At 43.3% G+C, this 16,332-nt stretch overlaps 1 protein-coding gene across 1 annotated transcript in view; it reads right to left on the reverse strand.

The window, feature by feature from the left end:
- AFF3 (ALF transcription elongation factor 3) overlaps window positions 1-16,332 on the reverse strand; it is a gene marked incomplete at both ends in the record, with an annotated part of 332,199 nt that overhangs the window by 167,866 nt on the left and 148,001 nt on the right. Inside the window, one exon of the mRNA XM_084279299.1 lies at window positions 15,326-15,370. Within this exon, the coding sequence (XP_084135425.1) occupies window positions 15,326-15,370 (45 nt within the window). The remainder of the gene's footprint in view (window positions 1-15,325; window positions 15,371-16,332) is intronic.

The raw sequence follows: 16,332 nt of genomic DNA on the forward strand, positions 1-16,332 counted from the left end.
CTTTTGAGACACCCTATGGAATTCCCCAATTCTAAGGCCACCAGATTTTCTCTTTTGTTTCCTTTTTGCATCATAATAAACAAAACTGCAGACTTTTCTACAAGGGAGAAATAACAGGCAACATTCAAACTTTGGCATAGGAGAGGACACCACAGCAAAGGGTGCACGCAAATTTTAGGAGGTTTGTAGTTGATGATACAGTTTGACAACTGCGTTGGGGGGCTCTGAGGAGACCGAGCTCCTGCTTGTCCTCTGGGATGCAGAAGACATATGTAGGAGCCAGGATCCACATGCTTCCTCCAACTGGTTACTTGTCCAGTATTGTTTCCTGTTTACCATTTCCCAACACCAAACTCTAATCCCTCTTAGCTTTAGTTAAAAAAAAAAATTAAAAAATTCAGTCTGTTTCAGCAGATCAAAAGGGAACCCTCTGCAGTCAGTGAGGAGAGAGGCATTTTCAGAGGACAATTTATCCCATCCTTTCTCCTGCAGCTACTTAGGGAGATTAAATTCATAACTTAGATGAGATATCTATCTTCAAATAACTACAAGGTAAGATAAATTCCATCTCAAATCATAATGTAACATTCACACACTGGAAAACATCTTATTTTAAATGTTCTCGTTTACACTAGACTTTGGTAAAACCTGTATGATTTAACATGTTATGCTTAGAACAAGGAGCATGTTAGCGACTTCACTTTTACAAATTTAATAGAAAACTATCAACTTGTGTAGAACCAGCGAGATGAGTAATAAATGTTACAAGAACAGCTTTAGGCGTTGCATATTAATAGCTGTGCCAGGATTGACTTGCAGTGCCTTGGTTCTATGATCAGCAACAAGATAATTAGTAAAATTATCCTGCAAATTCATTATCTTGATTCCTTCCACTTGTGCATTTTATTCATTACATATCAAAATGAGGAGCTTTGCCTCCAGACAGATAATCAGGATGCAAGTGTCAGACACAAAAGGTCTGAACTTTCTTTAAATATGCTTTGGTAGTTGTGACCTTAAATAGACTCCGTGACGCCAAGGAATTTACAAGCATTATTCCAAACAGAAGCAGCTCTATAATTTTGCAGAGAAATGCAGTTGTGCATTTTATAGGCTTTCTCACACCTTAATTCTATCTTGAGATAAATGACCTAATCACCGGATAATTCTGGAACGTAACGATTTCTTTCTGCCTTAGTCCAAATTCACCTGTAGTTCTCTTCACACTCCCTGTTGTCCCGCTACCCAGACCCAAGAACTGGCTGAGCTATACTGCAACTCCCTTCAACCAATGCTAAAACCAGGGTGCAGGGAAGGTTCACGGACTTATTTATGCAGGTCTGTTGCCCTGCTGTACAGCTAGGACATTGCCAGACACGTGAGATAAGAAGTACCTCTTGGCTACCACCAGGTTTGATGGAGCCAGATGGACCAGCAGTGTTCTCCTAAATGAAATATTTCATTTTTCAGCTCCTTATAAAATGCTTTACATTTTAAATCTGCCAGGAGGTTCCTGCACCCCTCTTGCTCAGAACTAATGCAGAGTTTAGCTGTCAGTGTAGTGTCTGGTTTGCAAGATGTGCTCAAACAGGCTGCCTCTGACACTGAACTTGGGGCACGGTGCCTGCTCCTTCTAGGCTCTCAGAGGAGCCAGTGGACAAGAGCAGGTGGCAGCATGAAGGTGATTCACAGCAGAGGCCTGACTTGTTGCCCACCAGAAAAACAGTGCAGTGTCTGGATGGACTGACCCTGCAGCCATCTAGATTCAGAAACGGCAACAGAGCCACAGAGAGATGAGTGGACATAAGCTGGAGAGGAATGGCTGGGGTGGGTGGGTTTATTATCAGCTATACTTTCCATTTTACCTCTGCTGGCTTCAGCATTTAATTCCCCTTATCCTCCTCTCACAGGATGTTCCATTTTCATATACATTAACACACTTTAAGTTGTAGGATTCTTAAAGTGCTTTTATTTTGGGATATGAGCTTTGTAAAAATGCATTTGCAAAGACAACAACGCTTTAAAATCCTTGCTTTGTTTTATGAAAGACACTTAAGTTTTCACTTGTAAGACTCGATTCTATCACTGCTGCAGGAAAACCCATGTGTAGGGTAAGACATGGCCTTAAAAATATTGTAAGAGTGGTATATTTTGTGGAAAAATTGAGGACATGTTGTAATGGATCATCTAATTATGGTTCCACCATAATTAGGTGCCTCTCGCTGGCCCCGAATCCTGTGTGGTCTCTAGGATGTGCTCTGCAATGACTACCAATCCAATGGCTCTTGGCCAAAATGCAGGCACTTGAACAAGCAGAACAAGATGCATCATGGAGCAGCCCATTTTTGCACGCATTGAGCTTGCTAGCACTCGCATTCAGTATTTAGCTGGCATGGCACTTCCAGTGCCATATGAATTTTGAATTAGCTTCTGCCAAGTGAAGCGTGTGAGAAGGGACATTCTCAAGCTGGATTCACAGCCTTGCACATCCGCAAAGCTGCTGCAGCCAGAAACGCTGCCAGGGGCTATGTGAGAGTACCCAAAGCACGGGCATCCCTGGGCAGGCCGGATCCTTCCCTGGCATCTCATGTTCAAGAGGTGGGACACCAAAACCAAAGAGTCCATGTCTGTCTCAGCTGAGGACGACTTCCACCTGTCCATCCAACATGTGTGTCTGTGTGGTTTCTGCTGGCAAAGAGGGACAGAGAGAGGGGTGGAAAAGCAGGCTTCTGTTGCATTGTTTTTAATCAGAACTCTCTGAAATTACAAAAAAACCTGCCCAAAAAACCCAAACTAACAAACAAAAAAATACCCCACCACCAAAATTAGCCACAAAACCCCCCAAAAAAGATCTGTGAAACCTCAGGTGACAAGATATGGAAAGGTACATGCACCACAGAAACAATAACTGATAGGGAGCGTCCTTTACAGAAGGGAATGTTTGATGATTTGGGGAATCTGCCTATGTATAATTTATGAATTCCTTATGGCTGCTTTTTACTGTGCAGTGCTTTATACTCTGTATTCTAGGAAGACAAGGAAAATAAGTTAATGTCTGTCCACGAAAAGGTTGATAGCTAAAGATTATCAGCACCTGAATAGATCTTACACAAGGAAAACAAAAGGTTAAGGGGCATTTGTTTGGGTTTGTTTGTGTTTTGGGTTTTTTTTTTCTCTCTGCCTCTCCACAGGGATCTAGATTTGGATAGCGGAAAATCCCAGACAAGAGAAAAAAAAGATATCAGATACTAATCCTGGGTCTTAAAAAAAATCACAGAGCCTAAGTGACTCCTGTGAGACTTCAAGGGCCCAGAGACAAAGGCAGCTTGTTTAGGAGAAGAGAGCCCGGGGGCAGCTCACTGAGCAGGGAGACACCAGGGAGGATGAAAGACGATGCTGCCCGGGAGGGGAGAGAGAGAGGGAGGGAGAGGAAAAGCCAGGCTGAGCCTGGGAAGACAGGGTGGAAATGTCATCTTCAGATGCAAGGGAGCTGAGGACTGACAGCAAAAGACGACGGGGAAATTCAGATGAGGCAAAGCCTGCAGGTCTTTTCCTGCTTTATCTCCAGGTTTACACTGCTTGTCCAGCTAAGGGGGAAAAGCCCCAACTATCTATTAGATGGCTGCAGAACTTGCACTGGTCGCATCGCCTGGAAAACGTGACACGTGTGGCAGATTTGGGCAGCCTGCTCAGAGTAAAGGGAGACTCTGCGTGTTGGGACCAAACACAGCAGGCTGAAGTCTGTCCATCTGCCTGGGAAAAGTCTGAAGTGCCTGGAAGAGTGAAATCGAGCTCACGGCCCTCTTCCCAGCACAAAAAAATAAAGGGTTTCTCCAAGCATCACCCTTCCTGCACCGTGTGGCTGCCGCAGCTCCCAGCTTCCCCACCTGATGAGCAAGAGAGGGAACCAGCTGCCGCGGCTGCAACTATATTTAGCAGTCTATTCTGCTATTGATGCATATATACCTGGTTCCTGCTGACGGTAATGAGAATTATTCTGACAAACCACAAGGAGAATAGGCCTTCTAGGGTTCGGATCGTATTAACGAAACGTCTAAGGAAAATTACCCTCTTTTTGTCCATGCTAAATTATTCCAGCTTTTCATTAATACTCATTAAGTTTCTAAGGATTGGCATTTTTAGCAAAAAATAGTTTTCGCTGACAGGAAAAAGCCACCCAGATAAATGAAGAGAATGTTTACTCAATTTAATAGGCATAATTTTCTCGTTTGGTGCTCAATTCAACATCAGGATCCGAAGTCAACAAAGGTTGGATCAAGGTCTACAGTTTTTTTTAATTGGGCTCTTCTCATTTACACTGGAATATGTTGAAAACTCAGGGCCATAATGAACCATTACATATGCGTACATGCAATGCTAGGAAAATTAATAATGTCTTGAATTTGCTCAGTATTTATTCAGCATTCATGAGTAAATAACAAATAACTTGATAATATTGATGAAAAAAAGCCCGTGGAAAACCCACACAGCTGGAGAGAAACTTTTTTACTGCATGAAGCCCACTTTCTCTCCCACCAAGCTATTGTCATTACTCTGAATAACTTATTTTTCCCGAAGGGTAAAGTGACAGGCTTGCAATTTCTATATAAAATTGCATGATTTTTAACTGAAGTTTGTATGTAAGCCCTTTTATGTCTGGGTGAATTTAAGTGTAGTCAATATTATTGCAAAGAATATGTATTTTTAATGAAATTAATTCTGTTGGCAAAAATTAACGTTTCATAAACTGTCAAATATGTGATAATTTATCACCATCTTCATTATAATCTGTACAGTGGCACTGTGTGGACGACTGAGTCAGAATCCCATCATTTAAGGCAACCTCAATAATTTGTATATGAAATAGTTGGGTCTTTTTCCAAGTACCTCACTTTTGAAGCACACCTGACAGCATTATGCTTCCTAAAGTACTAAATCCAAAATAACTCTAGGAATGACATAATGCTCCATACTGAGCAAACGGCATTTAGCGCTAATCATAAAGGACAGATACTATGGTGTTTTGGTTGGTGAAAACTTGATCAGTACTCTGTCAGTTTCTCTTAAAATATTCTATTTAATGGCACTTTGTGTCCTGTTGACAAATGAGTGTGTATGTTCTTGTCTTTCCTTCAAAAACAGTTTTTACCTGTCACATTTTAAAAGGAAAAAAACCCAACCTGATATGTCCCAAGGGCAATGAACTACAATGTCAGGAAGATGCCCAAATACATAGAATTGTAAGTGCTAAGAGATTTTCCATCGCAATTTTTGCAGTGTGACTAGTACTGTATTCTCCCAGGTCTTGGGAGTTTTACACCAGGTGAGAGGAAGCCAGTGCATTGCTTACAGAAGTTAGACCGCAGCTCTCCTAAAACACCCACAGGCCCCACACACCTGAGTGCTGTCCCACAACCGTGTATATCACTAAATCACTGGCACCAGCACCGCCAGCTCTTGCAGAGAAAATCCCTGAGTGCCCAGGTCTTCTCCCCACCGGCAGTGTGGGTGAAGCTGCCCTGCTTCATGGCTCTAAGATCTTTGGACATGAGCCATGCTACACTGATTTGTCTCAGAGTAAGAGAACACTTATTAGTCCATTTTACTTATTAGTATAGAAGTCGCAATGCAATATTCCTGAAAGCGATTTAATTTCCTTTTAGCAGACTCCTCTTTTCTCCCACAGTTTCCTTAAAGTCTCTCTGCCAAGTGAAGCTAACTGCTAGCTCATGTGTTGCTCCCAAATATGATTAAATAAGATTAACAAAAGAATATTTGTCTCAGCTCCCAGATGAGGAAAGCTGCCTCTCTCAGACATAAACAGAGAGCTCAGGATTCCTGGGTCAGACTGAAAGGTGACGGTGATGAGAGTTCCTGCCAATCTTCTCCAGTTGTGGAAAACCAAGCACTGCAGAGGAATTTCCTAGATGTCAGGGCATGTCTACTGAAAATATTAGTGTAGGAGACAGGAAAAGTTGCATGACCGAAGTACCTTTGTAACACCGGCCACTGAAACCCACTACTCAATTTAATGCAGGTTTTCAGAGACACATCTTAAGGTGGGGATGGCAGCAGGCCTGTCAGCCTGCAGGCTCACAGGGCAAACCATGGTTGAGTCCTTAGGCATTGGGGGCTCTGGGGCAACAACTGCCCAGCTCTTCAGCAGCAGCCCAGAACACATGCACACTATGGGAAGCCCTCTGTCTCTCACATCTCTTCTGTTTCCAGCATTCCCTGGAAACATGGAGAAGAAAATGGGAACATTAACTTGGGTGGAAGATCAAGCATATAACAGTATCTTGTTGCATTGTCTTCCTTAATGCCCATTTAATCAAGAAACCACTGTCTCCATAGGGTTTAGAGGATGATGCCATCATCAGCTCAAGTCCCACCTCCTTTGTGGTCTCGCTTTGTTTTGAGTGAATCTTACCAAGGAGGTAGGAAGTAGGCTATTCTCTAAAGGTGGCAGCTTAAGACAGCAAACCCCAGGCTACCAGAAGCGCAGATACACGCTATTACCCAAATTTTATTCTTCTTTCATTAGGACTGATAGCACTGATCCTTGCTGGTATTAATATGCATAATTCTGTTGGCCTCAGAGGAACTGTGGCAGGGATATACAAAACGAGGATCTATCTGGCCCTTTGCCATTAATAACAAGGAATCATTTATCCGTATTGGAACAAGATGGTGATTGTGCCTCTTTTCCAGCTTTGTGAAACACTCTAAACAGAGGGAAAAATTAGTGAGTATTTTACTGTATTATTTTTGTATAGCAGAGAGGCTGGATAATTCATTCTGGATTCTGTCTTGCTTTGTCAAATAACAGGGTGTATGCACTCACCACAAAACAGCAATTTTGAAAATTAATTCCACCACATAAGCATGATAGTGTTTCACCAGCTCTTTTATACTGGCCTGCCTTTTTTCTAACAGGCAGCTTTCACACATCGGCTACTTGTGTTCTAAAAAGAGCATGAGTCTCTTTTCTCTACACCACCTGATTTGATTCTCTACAGATTTTGCTGTATCTGAAAATGTCAGTGTCCCAGCACATGGGTGACTAATGTGCCTCTGTGTCCCACATCAGGACCTGAAAGAACAAAAAGCAGATTAGCTTTGATTGGCATTTGTTGTAAGTCTTATTGCTACCGTAAGAGTTTCTAGCTTGGTCTCCTATTCCCACTAACCTATTTATAGGGTGTTTTTTTTCTTTTTTAAGGTGATATTTTTTCGTTGACACGGAGATTTAAGTTCAAGGTTTAAATATACAACATACTTCAAACCTCAAACTCCTTTGAGAAACTATTTTCAACAAGAATAGCGACAGCTGCGAAAATCCATGTGTGGCAATTCAGGAATGCTGTCAATGTACAACTAATTAATGGTTGGTTGACATTATCACTGTTACTATAGTATTTTAGTGCCATTTTAAGTGGTGCTCTGTACCTCAGATTCTATATGTTAAGGGCCAGGGAAGCAGGGCTATAAAGATGATAAGGGGACTGGAGCATCTCTCTTGTGAGGAAAGGCTGAGAAAGCTGTGTCTTTTTAGCCTGGAGAAGACTGAGAGGGGATCTCATCAATGCTTAGAAATATCTGAAGGATGGATGTCTAGAGGAAGGGAACAGACTCTTCTCAATTGTGCCCAGGACAAGGGGCAATGGGCGTAAGCTGGAACATAGAAGTTCCATCTGAAAGTGAGGAAAAACATCAGCACTCTGAGGGTGACAGAGCTGCCCAGAGAGGTTGTGGAATCTCCATCTCTGGAGTGATTCAAGCCCCTCTGGATGTGTGCAGCCTGCTCTAGGTGATCCTGATTGGGCAGGGCGGGTAGGACTTCTTGTCTCCAGGGGTCCCTTCCAAACCCCAACATTCGGTCATTCTGTGAGTCTGTGATGTTTACACATCTGGCTTTAAAGCACTGTCTATGAAGGTTTATTGACAGTTGAAAACCACAATGTGGGCCACCAAATGGAGGTGACATGCATCATGTCCAAACCAGGAGCAGTTTCTGTTCAGATGAGCTGACAGGAAGTAACAGATCACCTGGAGAGAGACTTAATTAGCTGAGAAAGCCAAAAAAGAGGCAAAAATGGTGAAAAGTGAGCATGGAGAAAGAGACCTTGGCTGCAGCCCACACACAGAGAAAGTCCAAGGCACCACATACAGATCATGAAAGCTGCCAAGGAGTGAGGAGTCAAGGGCATGATGGTGTACACAGGTATGCCTCCTCTCTAGTCATTGCAGCTTACGTGGCCAAAACCCAAAATATCTTCTGCTAGCTCTGGTACTGCGGCTAATTTTTCTCCAGCAGCCCAAGGTACCGTATGTACTGCTAATTCTCACCTAGAAACTGGACAAGTTCCAGGCAGAGCTTGCAGAAGCTCCAGGCTGCTGCCATCCATGCCACTAGTGGTACCCAGGCTGGCTGGAATAAAGCTGACCTAGGTAAATTACAGCAGACAGGGACCACTGTAGGAAAGATACTGTGCAAACGAGCTGGATATCACGGTGTGGTAAGGAGGGCAATGTTAATCACTGAGAACTGGAGGTTGGATTAGATGGCTTGAACTACGGCTTAATGTTTCTGTGGTTTAGTTATCCTTGGGTGAAATGACATATTTTCCAAACACTCTTGGGTATGCTTTTTTCATTTATTGGAGTAGGAAAGACAAAAGGAATAATACTGAAGAAACGCAATGAAGGGTATACATCAGCCAAAATAACACTTTAATTGCTCTGAAATTTAGGATACTGAAAACAAAGCAGTGATGCAAAAGATCTGCTAAAGTATTGCAATGGAAACTAATGATATTTTGTGCCTCTGAGAGATTTTGGCACTTTGGAGTATTTCTGTATTCAATGAGACCAAAGGTGGTGTCAGCCAACTGGGGCTGCTCCTAAGTCCCCACATCTTCTCTCCTCTCCCCTGCCCTGCCTCTCTCTTTCACCTAAAGTTGCTGTTTTCTTCTGAAATGTTTCCAGGTTTTTCCTACTGGCCTCAGTCACAAAAGCAAATCCAAATTTGAAGGTGCTGTGCCGAAAACGGCCTTCTCACCCCACTCCCAAAGTAGCCCAGCCATTTCTTTCCACCATCAAGACCGCCATAAAACGCTCTGCTAGCGCAGAGGTAGCTGTCACACCAGCGCCGTGCAGCAAAGTGGGTCTCCTTCCACCTGTAGGCTTTTCCTTCTGCTTTGGGAAGCAGGAGGAGTGATTAGAAATATACTGCTGATTACCATATTTCTGTTCTGTAATGCTTCACATGTCCGATTCCACCAGGAGCTTAACTGCAGCCAGTGGGATCTTACAGTCATTAACATTTACAAGGCAGCGGTTCACAGTTGTTGAACTAACAACCTACCTCTAAGAAACTGATTTTTCTCCCCTCTAAGTATTGACACGTGCTCCGCTGACTGTGATGCTTATTCACAGTGACAGTGTGTTTGGTAGGATTTCATGTTTTCACAGGATTTGCCTTGTGCAGACAGTTTCTAATTTACCTCCGCTCTTGTTTTAATTCAATCAGCTGATGGAGTGCAGCTGATCTCGCGGCACATATGGCTGTTCAGGTTTGAAAAAAAAAAAAAAAACCCTGAATATTTGATGGGTTGATCCTTAATGCTTTCTGCTGAAGAATTAGCAAGCCTGCTAATGAGCCAAGGGATCCCAAGTGGGGAAGGGGAAAAATACAGAATTAGATTCTGTTTTCATTCAGGATTTTTTTTACATTGCTCAGATAAACAGCACTATGCTTTACACACTCTGATTAGTTTCGCAGGCTGGAGAGATTCAAGCAAATTACTCATTAAAGCCACTGCACCTGAAATGTCACATTTTCATAAGTGGATGTCCTGTGGCCATGGGAAGTCAGAACCTATTTGTAAGGGTACCTGTGGGTGCTCACCCCCTGGGCAGGAGGCTAGTGGCACCAAGGAGGGTTGTCTTTCACTGGGAGGGATGTTTGCAGCCACAGTTTCGCTCCTTTCACTGCCTCCGGAACTGCTTTTTCTATCTTCCCTGAAATAAACTCGCCCGACCTCCACCACACACCCCATCCTGCATCCCCACTGCTCCATGCTGTCCCAAAGGAGGTGGCTTGCATGTTAACTGGCCGTGCTTGGTTTTCCTCCCACCTTTCTCTGCCTTCCTGTCGCTCCATCAGCTTTCCCACTGTCTCCACATCTTGCAGTCAAACACTGCAGGCCAAATGTTCAAACTCCATCCACCTCTCCCCAGTTCAGCAACACCTCAGGTGTGAACACAAAAAGCCCCAAGGAATTCACAAGAAACATCTTCAGTAATTAAAAGCTCAGCTTGTGCTTGAGTTTCCTTTCAAGAAAGCTACTGCAACTCTAGGAATTTGCAGCTAAGGCTGTAAGAATAGCCAGATCAATCTCCAACCACTTATCTTACAAAGCAAGAACTGCCTGCACTCGACACACCTCCTTTCTCCTTAAATCCATATCAAATATACTATGAATGCATCTGACATTGGTTGCAACAGTTAACTTAGCGGGGAGGCAGGAGTCCCCCCGCTCCCACTTTTCACAAGTGGTACCGCAAAATAAACGTTTAGCCCAAACCCCACCACTCCTAACAATATGCACAGTTCCACAAACTAATGCCATCAAACAGAAATCAGCCAAAATTACAGATCTTGTTTAGCAAGCCTATGTTTTAGGAAGGAATTGAATAGGTTAGCTTTGGTGGTATCTCAGGAGCTCAGGTAGCAACTGGTCCGAGCGCGGTGGAGTAAAGGATATTTGTGTAGGCCTAACTCTTATTGTCCACTTTAAGTTTTCTACCATCTCCTCCACCCACAATGCAAAATCTTACATGGAACTGCCATTTACAGCTGCCACCAAGTAATGAGGTTTGTCTCTCTCGATTTGACGTTACATCTGCAACTTGATCTTCCCCGAGTTATTTACATCGAAGGCTCTCTTAGAAGTTTCTCTACCCTCGATGTGCGTGCCTGCAGCTGGACAAAGGAGTCACTGCACTTTGAAGGAGTTGCTGTAAATTAGTGCATGGGGTTAGATGAGGTTCAGGATTCCTGCAGTGATTATAAACCCAGCAGGAGACCTTACAACAGCTCCGATCTCAACAGGGTTACTGTCTTGTTAATCAACCTCCTTCAGGACTGGAAGCGGTTCTGCCTGTCAGTTTTTTGGGGGCTTTCTCTGGAAGCTGCAGCTTCATGCAGAAGGATCTGTCTATTTACAGAGTCTACGGAGCTCTGATACATTTAGTAAAACAACATCAAAAAAGGTGAGACTTAAGCTGTGGCACCCTGCGTTGCACCAGGCAGCACAAACGCTGTAAATTCTTGTCACAGCTACTGCAAAATAAGATTTAGTGATTTTCAAGCTCTGACTAAACCGATTTTGCAGCCCAGGTCCAGATGTTAGCTCTGACCACGTTGTGAAACCAGAGGGTGACAAGATGTGTGCAGAAACCAGCACTTTTCTCCTCTTACCTGCTGCGGGAAGGAAACACAGGGGAGCAAATGGAGAAGATTTGGGGCATACCTTCTACTGCCCTTGGTCTTGACTGGGGAAACATAAGACATGCCATGGAAGTATCTATCCCTTGGAAAAGCCACACCCTGACTTGGGCAGGGAACAGATTAACTAGAAAGAAAGTATGTTTTCTTCTGTATGTTGTGCAAGAGACAGCTAAAATAGGGTGCAATGCTCCTTAAAACGGTAGATATTAAGCATTTTGCTGATTTTCCATACAGCAAAGTAGCCCTTCCTATAATGAACACATGTCCCCTTTCTGAGGGGAACACAAGGACTGCAGCCCCTGTGCCTTTTCATTGTCTTCCTTTGGGCACCTGTATTCAGTCCAAAAAGAAGCTAAACTTTGGCTTTACTATGTGAATATGAATCAACAGCGTACTGTGGCAGCCAAAAATGTGAACCATGTCCTGGGGTGCATCACGCACAGCATAGCCAGCCCGTTGAGGGTGATGATTGTCCCACTCTACATCACACTGGTGCGGTCCCATCTCAAGTATAGTGCACAGTTCTGGGTGCCCTGAGATAAGAAGAGCTTCAAACTGAGAGTCTCTAGAGGAGGGCAACCAAGACGGTGAAAGGCTTCAAGGATAAGACTCATGATCACAGAATCACAGAATCACAGAATTGTAGGGGTTGGAAGTGACCTCGAGAGATCATCGGGTCCAACCCCCAAATGATGAGCAGCTGAGATCACTTGGCTCGTTCGGCTTGGAGAACAAAAGTCCGAGGGGTGACCTCATCACAGTCTACACCTTCCTCAAGCCGAGGAGCGGAGGAGGGTTTCTGATAGCCCCTCTCTCTGCTGACCAGGGATATGATATGAGGAAATGGAGTAAAGCTCTGCTTGGGGAAGTTCAGATTGAACATTAAGGAAAGATTCTCCACTGGGAGGGTGGTCAGTCACTGGAATAGGTTCCCCAAGGAAGTGAAGTGGTCATGGCACCAAGCCGGTCAGAGTTGAAAGAGGGTCTGGATGACACTCTTAGTCACATGGTTTAGTTTTAGGCAGCCCTGCAGGAGCAGGGAGTTGGACTCAATGGTCCTTGTGAGTCCCTTCCAGCTTGAGATATTCTGCGATTCTACAAATCTACCAATCTATGATTCTATGAATAGCACCTCAAAGAAAAACATGGAAATGTCATTCCTTATAAGCAATCTGTTTCAGAAAGCCAGAAAATCTGTGTTAAAACTGAATGGATTTGTGCAGGACAAAAGGAGGGCATGGTGAGGGCTGGTAAAGTCTGGATGCCAGTAATTTGCAAAGTGAATAGCAATCACACATTATTAGTGTGTCTGTTTTCACTAATTATCAGTAACAACCACCACTTCTGATCCAGACCTGTATTAAGAGAGTATCTAAACACTGCTTTTCTACTGCACATCAGTTCCTTGACACAGGAAGTTCACTTTTCAGGACAAAAGAGAGGAGATGGATACATCTGACCTGACTGGGCACTACAAGGGACAAATGGGACAACAGTGTTCAAGTATGAGAAACAGTGGTGTAGCCCTGACCTCACCACTGGTTTTCCACAATCCTTACAAAAAGAAGATCTGAAGGGAGGTATAGTGCTAATTGGGAAAGAGTTCAAGTCTCTTCCTAGATCTGCGTGAAAACATGGGAGAAATTAATTGCTGTAAAACTTAGCAACACTGCAACAGAGGATGGCATCACCAGGAAAGCTAAAGTGCCAGGTAATATGTTAGCATGGACTGGTAGTCTCGAGGCCTTAAAATCAGAGATGAATAGCTGTACTTGATGTGATACAGAAGGAGATGACAGTGGTGAGATGTAAAGACAAATGTCTTCGGGCAAGATGTCAAGCTAGGAAAATGATCTGTGCAGCAGCATGAATGGAGGCGGGTAACATTGCATTTGTCAAAACCCAGGAAAGGATGTTGTGGCAATCAAGGCGTCTAATTAGAATTTGGACCTGAGACTTTGTGAATCGATACCTCTGTGAATAAAGAGCTTCAGCTAGAAATGCGGCAGGGTAACAGTCTGCAAGGTTTACGTGTAGTCTTGGCCGCAGAGATGCAAGGGGTGTTCAGAATGGAAAATGATGCCTAGGTCACAGACCTGGAGGATGGGCAGATTTGAGATCTTGCCCATGATGGCCTAGTGAGGACCAAAGCTAGGGGATGAAAATGGTACGTGCTCTATATTAGCCATGCTAAGCCTCAGCAGACAGCAAGACACCGATGCAAAGTGTAGTTTTTGAGCTGTGGGTTGTTTTATTTGGTTTTTAAACGAAGTGAAAGAATTTGTGAATAAATCCTCACAAACAAAAGGGTCCTATGCGTCCAAGGATGTCCTTAAGGCTTCAGCATGATGCTTCACAGAAGTATTTCTTAAGGAATTTTTCCCAAGGGAAAAAGAAGAGAGAGCAGCAACTTTGTGTGCTGGTTTGGAGATGCACGCTACCATCACTAGTCATGCAGTGCTTTTTTCTTCTCAGCTGGGGTCTCTTACACACCCTTGTTCCTCTGTGTGGAAGGAACCACATTTCTTCTCTATATTTTTTTGCCTAATTGCACAGACCAGATTGTACACCCTAAGGAAGAAGACCAGCTTCTTTGACTGTTCATTTAAAAAGCCTTGCATAAAAAAGGGGTGAATGAGCCTCACATCACATCATATACTTGGTGCGCCGTGAAAAATGTAAAAAGCTCTCATGAATCATGCTATCTGCTACTAATTTGTAACAAAACAGCAGGGACTGAGGCTAAGGCTTGTTGAATATGCGGTTCAGTCCTACAAAAGCCTACTTTCTAAATGCTCAGTAAAAGCTCTGCCAGCAAATTCATAAGCAATACATCATCATCACCCTTCGATAAACTCTTTGTCCAGTTTAAGAATTAAAAGCTGTATTTAACATATTCAGGGGGAATGGAGAAATGCCTTTAGAAACAACAGGCTTAATGCACTACTAATCTCTAAACCAAATATTTATAGCCCTGCAGTTTATAAACAATCTGAAATATTTGGGCAGTGGATATCCAGGAGGTGGAAGCACAAGCAGCAATAGGGAGGTTTTGCCATTCCATTTACCTTCCTTTGTGTTTCCATTGCTATTATATCAGATTTGTAAGCATGGCAAATTATTGAATTATCAGTTTAGAAAAAGGAATGGAAAAAAACCATGAGTTAAAACCATACGGAAATGTTTCATTGTTTATAAATTTGTCTGCCTCAGAAAATGATCAATATCAAAGCTTATTCAAGCCAAGCTCTGCCTGGATGTGTATTAATTTGCTACATGAAAATAAACTAGAAATTACTAAGATAAAAGAAATAATAATGAAATATGGAAATAACTACAGATTTTGCACATTGTCATTATATAATGGACATAATGGACATAATGACATTACATAATGGATTCTAATTAAATCCAGGTGGAAAATGACCTTCCTAGACCTCCCTTCAAAATTAAGATTTTTGACAGTTGTGATTAATGGAAACATGCACTTTGCATGGTTTGTAAACCTGAAACATCATTGTACATTTCAGTTTATAATTTATCCCATTATCTGCTTCTGCATGCATGAAGGTCAGCCGTACTGGCACAAAGTAGCAGTGAAATCCAGAGGCTCTGGAAGGTTGTCTTCACAGATTTTTCAATTATTTTTCAAGAGGAAATAATTTTGCCTCCTTATTCCTTAGAAAGATGGCAATCTGAGGGAGCAGTATTTTTAACAGCAGTAATTGCAATATTCTTGTTATTCTCTTGTCTTTTTAGAGTAAACAAAATGGCACTGGAAAAAGAAAATGTTTTTTTAAGGATTCCTACCCGCAATATTTCTTCAATGCAGCTGTTATCTCCCGTTCCACTGTCCTGTAAACAAAATGAGAAAATAGTTTGTTTATGTTTTAAAAAGAAATAACAAATAGCAGGTTTCAGAACACGGTTGTCACATGAAATATATTCCAACCTCTATTACAGTTTCGAAATGAGGCCAAGTCTTTCCAGCCTCGGAAAAGTTGCACCGCTTAAAATTCTCCAATTATTCCCCGTCAGCACCACAGGAAGATGCAACATTTGCAGTGTTTATGTGTGATTACAACATATTTGTATAAATTCAGAGGAGTTTGTTTACACCACTTTTGGATGGGGTTCCTGCTGGTTTGGATACACTGCCTATGAGTAAGCATGAGCAAGAGAGTTACTGCACGTACGTAGATGAGTGGCGTCCCTCCGCATCCTTTGTGCAGGAACGGCTCTGCAGCGACACTGCCTATGTGAAGCCTGGCAATGGGTAGGGCAGAGGTACCTGTGATGCTGAGGGGAGAGCTGCAGCCACCGCCACGCAGGCAGCAGCAACGTGGAGCACAGGCTAGGCAGCACAGCAGTCCTGAGAAGGCTGCATTTTATTTTTAAAATGCTGGTCATAAACCCTTGTGGGACTGAGGGTGCAGAGGAATTCAGCTCTCCTGAATGGTATGGCTTCCTCCAGAGCCACTCTGGAGGGGGTGGAAATCAGAGATTTGGCAGGGCAGCCATCCTGATACAGGAACCATCCAGCTGTTTGCCTCACCTACATGCTCGGTTTGGTTGTCCCTGAGGACCCAAGCATTTGCCAGCGATCAAGAGGCGGCGCGAGACACCAGTCTGCCATGCTTAATGCCCCCACCCCCTTCCTGTCTGCCCCCTGCCCACAGTTTGCTTGCACTGTCTAGCACAACTGGGAAAAGGGGACGCACCATGAATGGAAGTACTGGTGCTGGGGGGGTGCCCATCTCATGCAGGTATCCACAAGATACAAGGTGGCTCCAGCATCGAGCAAGTTTTCTGGGGAT

The sequence above is a fragment of the Gallinula chloropus genome (genome assembly GCF_964237585.1).
Source record: "Gallinula chloropus genome assembly, chromosome: 1".
Classification (NCBI taxonomy): Eukaryota; Metazoa; Chordata; class Aves; order Gruiformes; family Rallidae; genus Gallinula; species Gallinula chloropus.